General features: G+C 37.4%; 1 protein-coding gene and 1 long non-coding RNA gene across 4 annotated transcripts in view; one reads left to right on the top strand and one right to left on the bottom strand.

The window, feature by feature from the left end:
• Positions 1–19,097, top strand: part of CUNH5orf34 (chromosome unknown C5orf34 homolog) — a 34,796-nt gene extending 15,699 nt beyond the window's left edge. For 2 of the 3 annotated variants that reach the window (XM_055325428.1, XM_055325427.1), the window contains exons 7-14: positions 3,895–3,986; positions 4,908–4,977; positions 5,760–5,930; positions 6,330–6,424; positions 8,365–8,463; positions 13,297–13,337; positions 17,329–17,576; positions 19,021–19,097. In XM_055325428.1, the coding sequence (XP_055181403.1) occupies positions 3,895–3,986; positions 4,908–4,977; positions 5,760–5,930; positions 6,330–6,424; positions 8,365–8,463; positions 13,297–13,337; positions 17,329–17,522 (762 nt within the window). In that variant the 3' untranslated portion in view covers positions 17,523–17,576; positions 19,021–19,097. The remainder of the gene's footprint in view (positions 1–3,894; positions 3,987–4,907; positions 4,978–5,759; positions 5,931–6,329; positions 6,425–8,364; positions 8,464–13,296; positions 13,338–17,328; positions 17,577–19,020) is intronic. The other variant, XM_055325430.1, reaches the window with a different exon arrangement.
• Positions 18,261–19,903, bottom strand: LOC129509641 (uncharacterized). The gene is made up of 2 exons (XR_008664380.1): positions 19,770–19,903; positions 18,261–19,548 (listed from the first exon to the last, which is right to left on the bottom strand). It is a non-coding gene; the product is annotated as an uncharacterized LOC129509641 (long non-coding RNA).
• Between the last annotated feature and the right edge of the window lie 236 nt (positions 19,904–20,139).

Below are 20,139 nucleotides of genomic sequence, written 5' to 3'. Positions count from 1 at the left end.
ATAGGCAAAGGAGCAAATGAAATAAGTGTGACCTACATTGTGTGTGTGTGTGTGTATGTGTGTGTGTAGTGTATGAGACAGTTAAGTAAACAAATAGAGCGAGTATGCATACTTCTGCTGCTGACTGCTATGTATTGGGAGTTTGAAAATGTACAAGATAAATACAAGACATCTTCCTGGAGCTTCAGTTTTACTCAAAAGTGTCAGGAAGAAGAATGATAATTTTTTTCATAAAGATTTATTTTATTTATCTGAGGGAGAGAGAAAGAAAGCACAAGTGGGAGGGAGGGGAAAGGAAGAGAAAGAATAGACTCCCCCCTGAGCAGGGAACCCAAAGTGGAGCTCAATCCCAAGACCCTAAGATCATGACCTAAGCCAAAGGTAGATGCATAACCAACTGAGCCACTCGGATGCCCCCGGAATGATAATTTTTATATCGAAGCAAACATATCATGGAGGGAAAACATGAGCTTTGGGAGTAAAACAAAATGTCCAGACAAATTGTGCCTTTGTGGTCGACTGCTTTGGTCTTCACTCAGACCTCTGTGAGCAACACTCCACCTCTGTCCACTTGAGTGAAGAGATTTAGAAAAAAGTGGCTGTCTTTTCAGGATAAAATTGTTCTTACTTTAGCCCATACTTTAAAAATAAATTCCAGATGGATGAAAGGACTAAGTGTAAGAAACCAAACTTTCTTTCTTTTTTTTTTTTAATAATAAATTTATTTTTTATTGGTGTTCAAGAAACCAAACTTTCTTTTTTTTTTAATTTTTATTTATTTATGATAGTCACACAGAGAGAGAGAGAGAGAGGCAGAGACACAGGCAGAGGGAGAAGCAGGCTCCATGCACCGGGAGCCCGACGTGGGATTTGATCCCGGGTCTCCAGGATCGCAGCCTGGGCCAAAGGCAGGCGCCAAACTGCTGCGCCACCCAGGGATCCTTTTTTTTTTTTTTTTTTTTAAATTTTGAAACCAAACTTTCTTATTGTAAGTTTTCAAACATGTTAAATTTTAAATATTTAACTTCTCTTAAATTAGATAAAGCCAAAAAGACAAGCAAAAGCCTGCAAGAAAATATTCTACACTATAAATTAGAATAGAAAGACAAAAAAAAAACAAAAAAACAAAAACAAAAAACCCACCCAAAAACCTCTCATAGAAAAATGAGTAAAAAATAACAGTGGTCAAGCCATAGAAAATATAAATATATTTATGTATTTATAAATATATAATATTTATATTATATAAATATAAATAACTCCTAATATTTGGAAACATGTCTAACCTTACTGCTTGCATCAAAGAAATTGATTAAAATAACATTTTTCATTCATTAAGTTATTGAAAGGTCGATAGTGTCTGCCATGGGCAAGGGTGTGGTGGAAAGGATGCCTTTACAGTGCTGGCTGGAGTATAAATTGATTCAGCGTTCATGAAGGACAATTTGATAATATCAAGTTAAATTGGCTAGAACTTCTGCCTCTAGGTATCTATCCTAGCAGAATGTTAGCACATATATACAAAGAAATATGTCCAAGGGTGTGGATTGTGGCATTGTTTGTAGTAGCAAAAAACTGGAGGCCATCTAAATGCTCATCAGTAGAGAAATGGTGAAATGAGATGTGTTGTCAGATTATAGGGACATTGTGCAGCAGTTTAAAGGAATGAGGAAGATATTGATACATAGATTAAAAGATCTTCAAACACCATGAAAAAGGAAAGTTGCAGAAGAACACGTACAGTGGTATCCTTTGTGTAAAGAACAAAAACAAACCCCAAACCCAGATATATTACTGTATATAATAAACATACAAATGCACAGGGGAATATCTGGGCAAATAAAAACCGAACTTAAGGGGCTCAATCAGCTTAAGTGTCTGACTCTTGATATTGGTTCAGGCCATGATCTCAGGGTTGTGAGATTGAGCCAGGGGTTGGGCACCACTCTCAGCGGGGAGTCTGCTTAAGATTCTCCCTCTCCTTCTGCCTCTCCCACTCATTCTCTCTCTCTAATAAATAAATAAATAAATCTATAAGAAAAAAACAAAATAAAAAATTGAACTGAAGTGGTTACTTCTGGGGAGGAGTGTGGGATTTTATGGAGGAGGAAAAGTAGGGAAGGATTTTAACCTTGTTTTTTTAACCTTTTTTTCCCCCCAAAAAAAATGTAGTGATGTATTGCTACTTATATACTTAAAATTTTAAATAGGAAAGATTGACAAGGACTCAAGATGTGCGTGCTTCTGTAGAACTTGGTGCTTTGGAACCACATAAGGAGGGGCACCTGACCCAGTTTGGTGGGAAAGTCTTCTGAAGGATAACATGGCTGAGCTAGGATCTATAATTATATTTTATTTTATTAGTAAGTAATCTCTACACCCAACATGGGGCTCAGACTCACAACCCCAAGGCCAAGAGTTAGATGCTCTGGCGACTGAGCCAGGCAGGTGTTCCTAGACCTATAATTTTAAAGAAGGAATTATACAAAAGAAGGATAGAGGTTGGAGGAGTATAGAGTTGAGGGATCATTACTACTTGCTCAACTCTTTGCATGTCTGGCTTCTTGTTAAAATTGGTTTGGGCTGGGGCCGTGGTCTCCTCTCCTGGTTGTGAGATTGAGCTGGCCTGGGGCTCTTGCTTACTGCAGAGTCTGCCTCAGATTCTTTCCTCCTCTCCTTCCCCCACTGCCCACCCCTGCCAGTCCCTGCTGCGTGCTCGCATACTCTCTCTTTCTAAAATAAATAAATAAATCTTTAAAAAAAAACCCAAAAGGTTGCATAAACCTGCCCATCATTAAGTTAGTAAGAGGCACACCTGTGATTTGAATCCGCGTTGTCTTAACTTCAAAGCCCATCTTCTCTGATTGACAGTAAAGTACATATGGGCTGTATTCTCTTGTGGTTCAAATTAGATTTGTGCTACTTCTTAGCCCTCAAGCTTCGGTTTCCTCATCCTAAAAAAAATAGGCATTTATAGTTCTTATCTCAAAGTTGTTTTGAGGAGAGCATCTAAGTGGCTCAGTGGTTGAGCATCTGCCTTGGCTCAGGTCGTAATCCCAGGGCCCTGGGATGGAGTCCCACATCAAGCTCCCCGCAGGGAGCCTACTTCTGCCTGTGTCTCTGCCTCTCTCTCTGTGTCTCTCATGAATAAATAAATAAAATCTTAAAAAAAAAAAAGATTAAAAAAAAAGAATTGTTTTGAGGAGTAAATAAAATAAACCATGTAAATTACACAGCATTGCACCCAGCATATAGTATCTGTTCAATACACGTTAGCTATTGATATTATATTTATTATGAACACAACTTTGAACCCTGCTAGCATTACCAGGGAAGAAATCAGGAAATCAAAAAATAAGGCTGAAGACAAAGTTCGGGGAAACACAAGTATTAAAGAGTCTGAGAAAGAGGGAATTCAGAAGGGATGACAATTTTTTTTTAATTCAAGAAGCTGAGCTTATAAATAATGTTGTCTTCCACAAACTATAGCAATAGTTCTTCCGTTAATAAATATAATAAAATTATATATTTGTTCAATTAAAATAGCTTTTTTTTTGGTCTAAAGGGGAAAGGCGGCTTATATGATAAGTTTTCTGCTAATGTGTAGGAAAATTAATTTGGTTGCCATATTAAGTATAGCCAAAATTTAAAGTGGGCAGTAAGTTATAGGGTATTAGCATGCAAGTTTTATAACTATCCAGGAGGAAAGCTAGACTTAAAAAAAAAATTGGGAAAAAGGAAAAGCATAAAATACCTTTAAAAATATACCTTTTATGGGCTTTTAAGTTAAAATAACTGTTTGCCTTGTCACAATGTAAATATAAAATCAAAAATAGTTAAGTAATAATGGCCAAGATTTATTATTGAGATATTTCATTCTAAATTAATTTTCAGAGAGAAGAGAAAACTTATTCAGTAAATAACCTTCCTCCTGATAGACCAGGAAGTCTGTTCTCTGTGTATTCCCTAATTAAACAGGCAACCGGGTAAGTTCTTCACATTCGCTGACTCAATTCAAGTTCTTGACACGCTGACTTCACATTCGCGTGTCTGAGAATCCTGATACATTTTCTGGTGGTTAGGGTAAGAATAAGTACAGTGGAAATATCTGTTTTGGGTAAAATCTATCAATTTTTCTTGTCTCTTCATTTATAAAATAAGGTAATCACATCCTTATGAGAGTACTTCTGGCTTTGAAGTTTAAAGCTAAATATGGCGAAACATCCATGTATGGCAAGCAAACACTGGTAGGAAATTAGTGCCTTTTCTCTGGGTTAGTGCATCATTATTGTGCCTTGGAATCAAACTGAGGATTTGATGATACATTTAAAATTTTCATCCTTTATTATCTTCAGAATAATAGAGATTCTGAGAGTATATAGGAAACGAAGTGTAGTTTGGTACTTTGGCTCATATGGTTTTTAAATTCTCCTAAGTAATCTGTTAGCAGTCAGAACCATGAAAGTGTATTGTTGGATTAAATTATTTATTTTTACAAACTTATGTCTAAGCAACTTCCAAAGTAGGTTTGAAGGAGCAGAATTGTTAATTTGATTTCCCACAGACAGTTGATTAACCTTCCCCAGCACTCTTAAACCATATAGAACCTTTCAGGTGCTGTGAGTCCATCACCTCTTACAAAAGAGCAACTGAAAATTCTCTCCATTTTGAGTCATTTCATTGCTAAAAAATTAGAGGAATAACCTTAACTATGTGAAATTAACATAAAGGAAAGCAACCCCCTTCCAGGGGATAAAGGATTTAAGAAAGACAGAAAGGTATTCTGAACATATTTTAGTGGAAATGAGTTACTTGCCCAACATGGTGTATAGCAGTGAGAATGCATTGCTAGAATAGGAAAATGCCATTATATGCAACTGTTTAAGTACTGTTTTTCATGTTCACAGAATTCTTCAACACTGTGCCAAGACAAGGCTTTCCTTAAGCCATAACTATCGTATATGCTGCTGGAAGATGGTATCTTAAAATTATTATTATTTTCAAGATTTCTATTTTTAAGTAAACTCTGTACCCAACTTTGGGCTTGAACTCACAACTCTGAGATCAAGAGTCACATGCACCACTGACTGAGCCAGCCAGGGGCCCCTTAAAATTATTTTAAAGCAAGATTTTAAAAATTATTTTATTGTTTGCATACATACCTCCAGGTTCAAATTACTTTCATCGAAGTCATGTGAAAAATTATCTGTAACATTAATAGTGGTTTATTCAGAAAAATATCCACTTACTAGATAAACACTGCAAAATCCAGCTTTTATGTTATACTTTGTCTATAATTTGTTTTTGTTTCTTTTTTCTTAGCGGAGGGGGCAGGGCGGAGGAATTGATTGGATTTGAAGTGGAAATGTAGTTATTTTAAACTATGATATTATAGTATTCTATTTCCATAACTGTAAAAGTAAATTCTTTAACATTGACTTAGAGGAAGTAATTTTCAGACTTTCATTTCTATATCTGTACTAATTTAGTTAGAAACCTATATGTTGCTGTAGTTCCTAATGTTTTTCTATGTTCTATGGAAAACAGTAACTTTCCAAAAAGAACAGTAACTTTCCAAATATATTAGAACTTAATCTGCTCATAATAGACTAATATGGGTATCTACTTCTGGAAAAACTAAAACATGTAAGGATTCTACAATATTCAACTTCTGAATAAAGTTGCCTCAGAGTTTATTGATCATTTAAGTCAATAATGGATAACTCTCTTTCCTGCTATTTTTATTAACTTGGTTTTAGGTGCCTGGGATAAATGATAGCAATATATTGCCTGTGCTTTTGAGAGAATCGGTCATACCCAGCGTGGGAAGATTTCTTGCATACTCTGATGACAAAGTACACACTCTCTTTCTAGATGGCATCACTCTAACCTTAAATTGGAATTTCAGCTCTTTGATTGAAAAGAGACAGGTGATTATATTTCAGACTGAAATTTATTTCTTATTGTTTTTTATCTGTGGAAATAGAACAAAGAAAATAAAATACCACACTATCTCAATTTATTTTTTGAAATATAAAATCTGTCAAGAAGCTTTATTAATCTCATTGGATTTCCTATCAAAAATCAGAAAGGATGACAAAAAAAATCATTTTTATAAAGATAGCTATATAGAGAAAGACTGATAGAGTGGTGGTTCAATAATGCCCATAATTCCTGTAAAAGATAACTTTTAAATTAGTCAAAATAAAGTTTTAATGATTCACCTACTTATTTTTTAAACTGATAATATAGAAGAGGCTTTTGTTGTGTTTTATGTTTTGTTTCAGTTTCATAATGATAAAACTTACCTTTCCTCCTTGCTTCTTAAGGTCAATCAAGGCCTCAATTTAGGTTGGTGTAAATTAACTTTTCCTGATGGACAAGATCAGTTAATTCAGATTGAACACCCTGGACCATATGAAAGGTACTGAAAAGCAGTTTTAAAAATTATTTTCAGGGGGGGATCCCTGGGTGGCGCAGCGGTTTGGCGCCTGCCTTTGGCCCAGGGCGCGATCCTGGAGACCCAGGATCGAATCCCACATCGGGCTCCCAGTGCATGGAGCCTGCTTCTCCCTCTGCCTGTGTCTCTGCCTCTCTCTTTCTCTGTGTGACTATCATAAATAAAATAAAAATTAAAAAAAAAAAATTTTTTTTAGAAATTATTTTCAGGGGCACCTGGGTGGCTTAGTGGTTGAACATCTGCTTTTGGCTCAGGTCATGATCCGGGGTCCTGGGATCAAGTCCTGCTTCAGGCTCCCCGCAGAGAGCCCACTTCTCCCTCTGCCTATGTCTCTGCCTCTCTGTCTTTTTCTCTCATGAATAAATAAAATATTTTTAAAAAATTATTTTCATAATAGTTAAGTAACTTTTAGAGGGGAAGTGTATAATTTTTTTTTCTTTTTTGAATGTTAGTAAAACAAAATTTATTGAGTGATAGTACAAAGCTCCCCAAAGAGGGCAGGTATCCAAGTGGGTTGCCCCAAACATTATTTAAATGTTACATATAAAAAATAATAATAAATGTTATATATATTTTTAGGTTTTCCAGGTAGATAATGTACATGATATCATTTCAATAGGTTTCAGAATTTACAGTAATATTGGCATCTAGCATAACTAAATAAATCAAGTTAGCTTTAATCATTTCCATTTGTATTCAAGTGGTTAGTCAAAATAAATGTTTTCAGTATAACTGGCTTGCTGTGGAAGTTCGAATGTGGACAGCTATGTTTCTTAATTAACTAATTCCTTAACCAGTTTGAAATAAAGTTTGCAAAAATTGCCGCCAAACTTATGTATACTTCTGTAAAATGGAATAAAATTAATTCACTGATGCTTAAAATGGAGAAGATTCTTGAAATCAGCTTTTATGAATATGCCTTTTCTGTTTTTGATTAATGTAATTTGTTATAATCAGTCAACTTGCAATGTTCTCAACATATTAGTGATTTTTACTTGAGAATGTTCACAGAAGAATTGCTTTTTTACTTCATGAATTTATTTTTCTTTTAGAATTTATTGCATTTTGGTCTAAATGCTTCAACATTCATTGCTAGTTTGAATAATTTGCATCTAAAATACAGCGTCGTGGGGCCTTGGGTGGTTCAGTGAAGTGTCAGACACTTGATTTTCGCTCAGGTCGTGATTTCAAGGTTATGGGAATAAGCCTGAATCTACCTGAGATTCTGTCCCTCTCTCTCAACCCCTCCCTCTGCACGCACGCACACACATAGACATGTGCGCTCTCTCTCTCTAAAAAAAAAATAATTTTTAAAAAAAATACGTTCTTTGGCGAACATTACTATTTGTTTTAGCCCATCACTTCAGATCATTCATTTTATTGAACTTGATACTTGTTTTGTATATTGAATGAGTTATATATAATTACACATTTATGTATATGTGTAGGGGAGAATTAGTGTGTTTTGGTTTAATTTTATTTTTTAATTTTTGGTGGGTTTTTTGTGTTTTTTTTTAATTTTAGAAAGTAAATGCTCACTTAGTCTTAATGTGTAAAGATATTTTCATTATACAACATAATTAAACTCATTTAACTTTGTAAAACTAAAAGACTAGATATTTGAATTTGAATTTTGAATGAAATCCAAATATTTTGTTCGATTCTGAAATCTCATCTTTATTATCATGGCCATGAACATTCTATTCTTGATAAATAATGAGAAAAATTTGCCTTTTCCATTCCCTTTTAAAAAAGATTCAAAAAATTGCCCAATAAATGCCTCACTTGGGAATTTCTTTATCCTTTTTCCCCAAGTTGCCTTAATAATTTTTCCTTTTTAAAAAATGCTTTTCTAAATATACAAGTTCATTTTTCAGATATTTCTTTTAATATTTTCAATCTAGATATGTGACAGCAGTTATATCATGGTGCAGAAGACTGACCCAGACTAGTCAGAGAGAGATGTCCACACATCCTTCATCTTCTGTTCTTGAAGAAAATTGGTATTTATATTTCTTGCAAACTTCATCTGTGTAGAAGAGACACAAAAATTTAAAATGTCAAATGGTAAACTCTAAGACTTTTTCTGATAGCTTAAGGTTGAAAATAATTTACCTTTAATCAAATATCTAATTTATTACATTTCATCATTTTATTTTATCTGAAGGTCAAAAACTGCACTGAAAACTTTATATCAAAATGGGTAACTCTTTTAATGTGATAAATTCACCCTGAAAACTTTACGGAAAAACTTAAAGGAGATTTTTTTTTTAATTTTAGTAATATTAAAAGAAATAAAATGTTGACTAACATAATAAACTTTCAGAAAAAGTTGATTTTGAAATCATTTCTATCATAGTAATTACCTCTCCCAAATTAACTGACAAATCAACGAATAAAGTATTTTGGTCCTTCCTGTGTGCCTTTTAGAATGCAGGGGACTGAAACTGGGCCTCAAAGGAATATTGAGAAAAATTAAAACATGTTATGGAAGGAGTAAGGACAGAGGTAAAAAGTATATTTTGTCTTGTGGAGAAAGTGAGAAAATAGTTTTGTGGAGCAGATGCTATCTGTTAGGCTGTAGTGTGAGTTTCGATAGGAATGGATCTTGTGATCAGTAAAGGAGCTCAGACTTGATGGAATTACAAGTTCCTAAGTAGAAAAAATAGCAGAAAGGAGAGTCATCAGGAACGTTATAGGATCACTGAGCAGAATCTGAATATGCAGGTATCCCCCACTTTTTGAAAGTTTACATTACATGACTTCGCTTTTACGAAAGATCTACATTAGTATGTACCCATTTTTCTACAGCCATACCACCCTCAACATGCCTGATCTTCTTTGATCTCAGAAGCTAAGCAGGGTCAGGCCTGGTTAGTACTTGGATGGGAGTATATACCTGTTTTTGCCAACCAAAAGAAATCCAAAAAGGATTTTCACTTTTAAGAGAAAAGGCAAAAAGTGAAAATAGCATTCAGCTTTTGTTTTGCAATGAGCTCTTAAAGAGGCAGCTTGCACCCCAATGAGGCAGAGTGGGCCTTCCGACCTCCTTGCCTGGAAACTACACTCAGCATCTTAGCTTTAAGCCACCATAGTTTTGAACGTGTCTGTAAACCTCTGTACTTTATCTCAATTTATTTTGTGTGTCCATTAGCAAGATGTATCCTCAGGTGACAGAAAAAGCTTAAGAGAAGTTATTTTTAGGGTGTGGGAATGATCAAAAAAATTTCCATAAAAATTAATGGTAGTTGTTTTTTAGCTTTATGCCATTTCAGTTTATGAAATTTTTCATAGGAATGCTCTACTTTTGGATAGTGGAGGAAACCTATATGGGAAAAGTGGAATGCCAGGAATAATGTAGGAAGCTTTAAGCTGGTTTGTAAGGTATCTTAGCATAGCATGGTGAAAAAAATATAGACATTAATTTGGATTCTTACCACCTTTTCCTAAATTAGTGAGAGAAAGAGGTACAAATCAAATCAGTAGATGTTATTTGAATATCTTAGGTGTCCTAAGGAATTCAGCTTTCCAGATCCTCCATTCTTCAGCTACCGCCTGTTTGGGAGCAGAAAAGTTGCCCAAGTAGCTCGCAAAAAAGGTAGTTGGGATAAAAGGGCAATTGTACATAACTATAAGATTGGTCACTCCATCATCGCTCAGCTGGCAAGGCTTGTAAGATGCTAGCCTTTTCATATGAAGGCTTTGAAGAGGGTAACTGTCACTACAATGTGAGGGTGTGAGAGAGATGCATATTGGCGATAGCAGCTGGGGGTGGGGTGGGGGTGGTGGGGTGGTGGTGGACAACAAGGAGTGGCAGAGACAAAGCAATTGAGGAAAAGTAGGGAGAGAAAGCCAGTCCCTGACAATAGCTCCATTTCCCTTGCAAAGCCTAAGATATCCACTGTGATTTGTTTTCTTGTCAAAGAAGGTGTGTTGAAGGAAGAGAAGTGATTGCACAGTGAACAGCTACCTGAATTTATTTCAGTATTTTTTTCCAGTTCACCTTCTATTATTTTTTTAAAAGATTTATTTATATTTATTCATGAGAGAGAGAGAGAGAGCGAGAGAGAGAGAGGCAGAGACACAGGCAGAGGGAAAAGCCGGCTCCATGCAGGGAGCCCCACGTGGGACTCCATCCCGGGACTCCAGGATCGCGCCCTGGGCCAAAGGCAGGCGCCAAACCGCTGAGCCACCCAGGGATCCCCCTCACCTTCTATTATTAACTTACTGATTCAACTTTTTAATAGGGATGCTAGTAAAAAAAATAGTACAGTAGATAGTTCACAAGAAGTTGGTTCATCATTTGAGCAACAACATTAAAGGTAGTTTGTATTGTTTGCTTATGACCAGAAAAGTATGAAGAATCAGCAGGCTTTGGACTAAAATGTTGAAAGATCTCTTTCATTCTCCATCCATAGGCTAGCGTACAAGGAAAGAGTGCAAGTTGACAAGGGGGTGCATGTGTTTCACTGTAGTAAAGCAGACAAGTTCTGTACCGCTTTGTGAACTATGAAGACTTCTTTAGTCACTGGAATAGAGAGATACTTTAGATATTAAAGTCCTCATTAATTTTGCAGAGAGCTAGTTGAGTTACACTATTTTCTAGCTGTGTGCCACTGCTCATATTTCATTCTAGCTTGATGAGGAAAAAGAGGGAACACATGTAAGAGATTCTGCTGGAATTGTACACATTTAGCCCTCTACCCCATACCAATTGCTCCAATGTCTGTTTCTGTGGAACATGGTAAGAGCTAATGTTCATAATGTTAACCCTTCCAATCAAGGAGAAGAGAATGTTTAGTATACAGTGTTTACGAAAACAATAGATAAGTTAAGTAAATTTAACAGAAAATACTTATTATGTTTGGGGTACCTGGGTGGCTCAGTCACTTAAGCGTCCGACTCTTGATTTTGGCTCAGGTTATAACCTGAAAGCTGTGAGATCAAGCCCCACATGGGACTCCATGCTAAGCATGGAGCCTGCTTAAGATTCTTTCTCTCTCTCTGCCCTTGGCCCTCTCCCTCTCTATAGGAAGGAAGGAAGGAAGGAAGGAAGGAAGGAAGGAAGGAAGGAAGGAAGGAAGGAAGGAAGGAAGGAAGGAAGGAAGGAAATACTATGTTTTGACATCTAATTCAATTGTGTAAAAACTTGGCTCTCTAAAACTGTTGCCTAAGAGTTCAATATAAATGAGGTCTTATTATATGTGCAAAGTACAGAAGAAAAAGTAAAATATCCTTTCTCTTGAAAAAGACAATCTAGGTATGAAGATCAGAAAATTAAAGAGTTCAAGAGAAGATATTACAGATAAGCATATGATTAATTAACATAATGCTATAGGAATTCAAGGAAGGAGAGAGCACTCCTTTCATAAAAGTGATAGGATTTTAGTAGGTTTTTAAAGTCTTAACTAAATGTTAAGGAGGAAAGCAGAGGGTGTGCCAGGTTAGTATTAAAAAATTATAGCAGGGACATCTGGGTGGCTTAGTCATTTAAGCATCTGCCTTCAGCTCAGGTCATGATCCCAGGGTCCTGGGATCGAGTGCCACATTGGGCTCCCTGCTTCTCCCTCTCTGCCGCTCCCCTTGCTTGACCCCTCTCTCTCTCTCTCTCTCTCTGGCAAATAAATATATAAAATAAAAAAATTTTAAAAAAAAGTTGTAGCAGGCGGGTCCTGGACAGGGTCCTAGAGGAGTGGGAGGGAGAGGAGTATGACCACCCAAACAGAAAACCCTTAGTTTAGATGTGATATCTAGGTTTTCATTGCAGTTTGTTTTTGTCTTGTCTTTGTTTAGATACCAGTCTTTTAAATTCTTGCATTTTAGGAAGAAAGCTACCTTTTTATGAATGCTAGCAGTTTATTGACCTAATATTTGCGAGTGGTCTGTTTGGGCAGGTAAAATTAGGTAATAAAGTGTTTCACACAGGGGAATTTTTTTCAGCTGTATAATGTCCCTCAAGTTATGGCAGTGTACCTTATGCCACCAAATTTCCAAAGTGTACCAATTTTTTTTTTTACCGTGCTTCAAACAAATAGAGAAAAATGCTTATTAAAAAAAAATGCCCATGGGATCCCTGGGTGGCACAGCGGTTTGGCGCCTGCCTTTGGCCCAGGGCGCGATCCTGGAGACCCGGGATCGAATCCCACGTCAGGCTCCCGGTGCATGGAGCCTGCTTCTCCCTCTGCCTGTGTCTCTGCCTCTCTCTCTCTCTCTGTATGACTATCGTAAAAAAAAAAAAAAAAAAAAAAATTAAAAAAAAAAATGCCCATTACCTTCAAACATCAGTACTTGATTCAAAAGTCCTTGAGGTAGAAACTTTTATTCATGTATCTTATTCATTAAAAGTGCTCAGTAAGAAGTATCAGTTGAGTCAAGTTGATGTGTTGCTAACATAAAGAAAGTTCTTTTTTTTAAGATTTTATTTTTAAGTAATCTCAGGTTAACTTACAACCCCGAGATCAAGAGTCACATGCTCCCCTGACTGAGCCAGCCAGGCACCCCTCTAAAGAGATTTCTTAACTTCTGGGCTCTTCTTTCTAAATTCTAAACTTTAGGGAGACAAACCATGAGAGACTCCTAACTCTGGAAAGCAAACAAAGGGTTACGGAAGGGGAGGTGAGTGGGGGGATGGGGTAACTGGATGAGGGGCACTAAGGAGGGCACTTGATGGGATGAGCACTGGGTGTTATATGTTGGCAATTGAATTGAATTTAAATTTTAAAAATGTAAAAAAAATTCTAAACTTTATGAAAAAATATCAAGCACACTTACTTGAAATATTTTGGTTATAAAACAATCAGACAGCTATCATGAACTTTCTTTTTCTTTTTACACAGGTCTGTGGCCTCTGAACTTGAAAAGATAAAGAAGTTTAACTGTATCCTTTAAAATTAATGTATTGTCCTGCATAATTATTCCCTTTTCATTCTAGGCTTAATGCATGACTCTGTACCTTATATTAATCCATACTTAAATATTATGGAGCTTTACTGAATAAAATTTAAGATTGTAATTTAAGATATATCTTATCTATAGAAGGTACATCATGTCAATATTTATACTTTTGAGTGGGTTTAAATAGGGCAAAGGACAGTGAACTAGGGATAAGGTCTCCTATGGAGACAGTTTCTCTTTAATAACTATATTCTAAATTAGACCTAGGTCTGACTTTTTATTTCTTTTTTTAGGATATTTATTATTAAATTTTTCATTTTTAATTTCAGCTTTATTGAGGTATAGTTGACAAAAATTGTAAGGTATTTAAAGATATTGGGCAGCCCGGGTGGCTTAGCAGTTTAGCGCCGCCTTTGGCCCAGGGCGTGATCCTGGGGACCTGCGATCGAGTCCCACGTTGGGCTCCCTGCCTGGGGCCTGCTTCTCCGTTTGCCTGTGTCTCTGCCTTTCTCTCTCTGTGTGTCTCTCATGAATAAATAAATAAAATCTTTTTTAAAAAAATAAAATAAAGATATTAACAAAATTGTAAGCTATTTAAAGTGTACATCATGGTGACTTGACACACATATATATTGTGAAAGGATTGCTCTGTCTTGTTAATTAACACCTACGTCACCTCACATATCCATCCCTTCCTCCCTGCTCTTTTTTTTGGTAAGAACATCTGAGTTCCATCCTCCCAGCAAACCTCAACTGTACGATACAATGTTATCTACTGTAGTCACCATGTTATATATTAGATCCTCAGACTTTATACATTTTAGAGCTTAAAGTTTATATCCTTTTACCAGTCTCTATTTTATCCACCTCCCAACCCCTGGAAACCATCATATTTACACTGTTTGTCAGTTTGACTTTTTTAAAAAAGTTCCATTCCACACATAAGTGGTAGTGTGCAGTATTTGTCTTTCTCTGTCTGGCATATTTCATTTATCGTAATGCCCTCAGGATCCAGCTGTGTTGTTGTAAATGGCAGGATTTCCTTATTTCTCATTACTGAATAGTATTCCATTGTATATTTGTACCATATCTTTTTTATCCATTCAGTTATTAATGGACATTTTAGTTGTTTCCATGTCTTGGCTGTTGTGAATAATGCTGCAGTGAACATGGGAGTGCAGATTCCTTTGAGATCCTGATGTGGTTTCCTTTGATTATATATCCAGAATTGGGATTGCTGGATGGTACGGTAGTTCTTCTTTAAATTTTTGTGGAGCTTCCATACTGTTTACCACAGTGGCTACACCAGTTTACATTTATATTAAAGTACACAAGGGTTTTCTTTTCTCCACATCCTCATCAACACTTATTAACTATTGTCTTTTGGATGATAGCCATTCTAATAGGTATGAGGGAATACCTCATTGTGGTTTTGATTTGCATTTCCCTAATGATTAGTAATTATTGAGCACCCTTCTGTATACCTGGTGTCCGTTTGTAGGTCTTTGGAAAAATGTCTATTTCGTTCCTCTGCCCATTTCTAATCAGATTTTTGTTTTGCTATCTAGTTGTATGAGCTCTTTATGTATTTTGGATATTAACCTCTTACCAGATATATGATTTCTAATATATTCTGATTCCATAAGTTGTCTTTCCATTTTGTTGTTTGTGTCCTTTGTTATGCAGAAGCTTTTTAGTTTGATGTAGTTCCATTTGCTTTTGTTGCCTTTGCTTCAGGTATCAGATCTAAACAATCACTGCCAAGACTGATGGAGTTTACCCCGTTTTCTTCTAGGTGTTTTATGGTTTTAGGTCTTATGCTCAAGTCTTCAATTCATTTTGAGTTGATTTTTGTGTATGGTATAAGAGAGGTGTCCATTTTCCCAACACCATTTATTGAAGAGACCATCTTTTCCCATTGTATATTCTTGGCTCCTTTGTTGGAAATTGATTGGCCATGTATGCATTGTATGGGTTCCTTTCTTTTTTTTTTTCTTTTTGAGATTTTTTATTTATTGAGAGACAGAGTGCACACACATGGGAATGGGGAGGAGCAGAGGGAGAGGGATAAGCAGACTCCATGTTGAGCACAGAGGCCGATGCCGGGCTCAATCTCATGACCCAGAGATCATGACCCAAGCTAAAATCAAGAATCAGATGCTCAACTGACTGAGCCACCCAGGTGCCCTGCATGGGTTTATTTCTAGGCTTTCTATTCTGTTCCATTGATCTATGTGTCTGTTTTTATGCCCATGCCATACTATTTTGATTATTGTAACTTTGTAAGATAGTTTGATATCAGGAAGCATGATGCCTCCAGCTTTGTTTTTCTTAAGATTGTTCTGGCTGTTTCGGTTCTTTAGTGGTTCCATACAAATTTTAGGATTGTTTTTCTAAGGACACCTGGGTGGCTCAGTCAGTTAAGCATCTACCATCAGCTCAGGTCATGATCTTTGGGTCCTGGGATTAAACCCTCCATTGGGCTCCCTGCTCATCAGGGAGTCTACTTGTCCCTCTCCCTCTGCTTCTATCCCTACTCATGCTCTCTCTCAAATAAAATCTTTCCCAAAAAAAGGATTGCTTGTTCTATTTCTTTGTAAAATGCTACTGGAATTGGATAGAGACTGCATTGAGTTTGTAGGTTGCTTTGGGTGGCATGGATATTTTAACAATATTAATTCTTCCAATTCATGAGTACAAAATATCTTCGTTTGTGTCTTCTTCAGTTTCCATCATGAATGTTTCATCTCCTTAAATGTATTCCTAGACATTTTATTCTTTTTGATGTAAGTGGGATTGTTCTCTTAATTTCTGATAGTTTATAGTGTATAGAAATATAATTGATTTTTGTATATTGATTTTATATCCTGAAACTTTACTAAATTTATTCTTTTTTAATTTTGTTTTAGAGAGAGGAGGGGGAGGGGCAGAGGAAGAGAGAGGATCTTAAGCAAGCTCCATACCTAGCTTGGAGCCCATCACAGGGCTGTCTTACAACCCTGAGATCATGACCTGAGCTAAGATCAAGAGTTGGACGCTTAACTGACTGAGCTATCCAAACCCCCCTGAATTTATTAGTTCTAACAATTTTGGGGGAAGCTGTTAGGATCTTCTATATATAATTTAATGGCATCTACAAAGTATGATGTTAGCTGTGGGCTAGTCAGTCATACATGGCCTTTATTATCATGAAGTAAATTCCCTGTATACCCCGTTATGAGAATTTTTCTACATCTACTGAGATGATCAGATAATTTTTATCCATTTTGTTAATGTGATGTATCACATTGACTGAATTTCATGTTAAACCATCCTTGCATTCCTGGAATAAATCTCATTTGATCATGGCATACAATCATTTTAAAGTATTGTTGCATTCCATATGCTAATAGTTTGTTGAAGATTTTTGCATATATATTCATCAGAGATATTGGCCTGTCATTTTTTCTTTCTTTAAAAAAATATATATTTTTTAAAGTAATCTCTACACCCAACATGGGGCTTGAATCCATGACCCCGGGATCAAGAATATACACTCCTCCAACTGAGCCAGCCAGGTACTGCTGTAATTTTTTTCTTGTAGTGTTTTTGTCAGGTTTTTGTCTTCAGGGTAATCCTGGACTTATAAAATGAGTTTGGACATATTTTCTCCTCTTCTGTTTTTTAGAAGACTTTGAGAATTCTTTTTAAATGTTTGGTGGAATTCACTAGTGAAACCAACTGGTCCTAGGCTCTTGTTTGTTGGGAGATTTTGGATTACTGATGCAATCTCCTTCTTAGTGATTGGTCTATTCAGATTTTCTGTTCTAAGATTCGGTCTTGATACGTTGTGTGTCTAGGAAGTACTAAATCTATTATAAATCCAAGAGATGGTCCTAACAGAAATATTTTAATATGAAGACCAGGCTTTCTGAAATTAAATGTACCTATATAATGAAAAATTTGGAGAAAAACTCCTTAACTAAGCAACTTAGTGTTATTGGAAAATAGTGGTATCCTAAACCAGATTTCTAACAAAAAAAATGAACAGTCATCTGACCATTGTGAACCAAAATCTTCAGAGACCTTGCTGGAAGAAGTTAATGAAAATAGAGTATCAGTGGCATTGAAAAAAACCTCTGAAATCCTTCAGGATATTGACTATCTTCTATCAAATTCTAAAAAGTGAAAAATGGAATTATAAACCTTAAGGATATTTCAAGTGACTAGTATAAAATTACTAGTAAGCCAAGAAATTATATATATTACTTCTGTGCAATGATTGTATGAAAAATGACACTTAACTTTGGAGGGTACCTATCTTGTAAACCTTAAAATACATATTTATAATGTGCATTCTTAATAAAGAACTATTTTAGAATTTTAAAATTCTTATTTCAGATTCATGAGAAAATATAAAATTATAGTTGTTGCTGTTTTATCTTGTGAAGCATTCACTGTTAAACCTCAAGGTGTTTTTTTTTTTTTTTTTCCTTTTTAAATACGCAGAATTGTGTGCGTTTGGTCATTTGCTATTTGGTCTCTCCAAGTATTTTTCAACAGAACTACCAAAAGAGAATTAGATCTTTATTTTTTTTAAAGATTTATTTGAGAGAGAGAGACAGACAGCAACAGAGAGCACGGAGGGGAAGGAGAAGCAGCAGGGAGCCGGACATGGGGCTCAATCCCAGAACCCTGGGATCATTTCCTGAGCCAACGTCACCTAACTGAACCACCCAAGTGCCCTGAGAATTAGATCTTTAGAGACAGAGAGAGATAGGCAATATTGTTTCAAGCTAAGAATTGAGTGCTTCAGCAAACACCAAATTTCACCTGAATTGTTTCATTAATTACTTTCATTTCTTTTGAAGATCTGAAAATGAAGTTAGACTACACAAGTATGTGAAACTAAAATAGCTCATCCGAAGTGGTTTACTAGTGCTGTTTATTGAGAAAGCACAAAACCATACATCTAAAGGGACTTAAAGATTAGACCAATATAGCAGAAATGTTCTAATTAACTTCTGATTTCTAGAAAAGACTAGCTTCTTGACATAAAAAAAAAAACAAAAAACAGGAAACGAGAAAAATAATGAAGCAAGCAGAGCATAGATCAGGAGTGAGAACATCAATGATTTGAATGGGCACAGTGTTCTCTTGATAGCTCTTCTCACTTGGCTCCTTGCTACCTTCAGGTTTCAGCACAAACTATCACTTCTTCAGAAGGGCCTCCCCCACTTAGTCTCTATGACATCACCCTGTTTATTTCCTTTACAGCACATACTACAGCCATCCAACTTTTCTTTGTGGTCTAGATCCTCCACTAGCACATGAGTTCCATAATGTCATCCTGTAACCTGTTACCAAGCACTAAGCTTGGCACACAGATCATTCAGTATGTGTTGTACAGATGAATCAGTGCCGTGGGACTGTAGGATGACTACAGAGAAAACAATTGTAACAATTTTGTTGTTTTGGTTGCAGGAAGCCATCCATGTTGTTCTTCAACAGCTCTAGAAAGCCTACAGCGCTATATAGCCAGGGCTGCTATAAGGGCAATGTGAAATTGTTACTGCATTCAAACAGTCCTTAATATGCTTAAAAGCACCCCGTGTTGTGGTTAATGTATTCTTTTTAATTAGCTCTTACGCTGTGTGGGTTAAAATGTGTATCATTTTCCCTTCCAGTTGAGTCTTTGTCACTGGCTAAGAATCAAGAGTGTGACAAGCAACGAACGGTCCCATCGCTGAGACACGGAGCCACACTTTAGAGTTCTGCGAGAGGGAGAGACCGAGCGCCACCAAGATTAGCCCTTGAGATTGAAGACCTCACTTTTTACTACAGAAACTTACAACTACAAAATTAATATCGTGCCACTACTGCCTTTGCTTCCCACCTGACCCTTGTTTTGAGAAACTGTAAGTAGGGAAAAAGGAGGCAATGCCCCCTTGTGAGCCCATTCTTTTGCACCCGGGCTTCCTAGAGCCAATGCCAAGCTAGACATCGTGGTGCTCACTCAGGCAGGAAGGCAGCCTGGGACCTGGCCATTGTCTCATTAAACAGCTGCATCTTAGGTCGCCCTGGTGGCTCAACGGTGGAGCGTGCGTCTTCAGCCCGGGGTGTGATCCTGGAGACCTGGGATCGAGTCCCGCGTCGGGCTCCCTGCGTGGAGCCTGCTCCTCCTCCCTCCGCCTGTGCCTCTGCCTCTCTTGTCTCTGAATAAATAAATAAAATCTTTAAAAAAAAAAAAAAAAAGCTGCATCTTGAGTCCGGTTGATTAGGGTCAAGCCCGGGTAACGTATGCAGGTCCCGTCCCCCCCCCCCGCCCCCAGCTCCCGTGCGTCTAGTAGTCGTGATTAGATGATCCCTCCCTGTCCCTGCGGCCACGAGGAAGTGTGGCCCCACCACCGCCCACTAAGCCGCGAAGAGTAATTACCAACAAGTCCCGAAGGGGGCGCCGGAGCGCCGCGGAGGGGAGGCGGCCGTGCCGACCGCGGCCCCTGCAGCCTGAACGCCTCCGGAGCCCACCCAAAGACCGAGCGCAGAAGCCGGGTATCGGCCCGCCCCGCCGAGGCCCGGACGGCCCGCGGCTCTCGGCGTCCGCGCGCAGGCCCGTGCACCCCGCACCCCGCCCCCGCACGCCGGACGCCCCTGCGGCGTCCCCAGCTTCCCGGCCGCCAGCAGCGGTGCGTCGCGAGTCTGTCGGCGGCTAAGTCTGGGACACGGCGCCGCCAACGTCAGGTTCGACGGAGGAGGCCGACAAGGCACTTGCCTTCCCACCCCGCTTCCTAAAGGTCTCCTAACGG

Source organism: Nyctereutes procyonoides, unplaced genomic scaffold, assembly GCF_905146905.1.
Source record: "Nyctereutes procyonoides isolate TBG_1078 unplaced genomic scaffold, NYPRO_anot_genome, whole genome shotgun sequence".
Lineage (NCBI taxonomy): Eukaryota > Metazoa > Chordata > Mammalia > Carnivora > Canidae > Nyctereutes > Nyctereutes procyonoides.
Note: the sequence above shows the minus strand (reverse complement) of the source record. Positions and strands in the feature narration are given on the sequence as shown.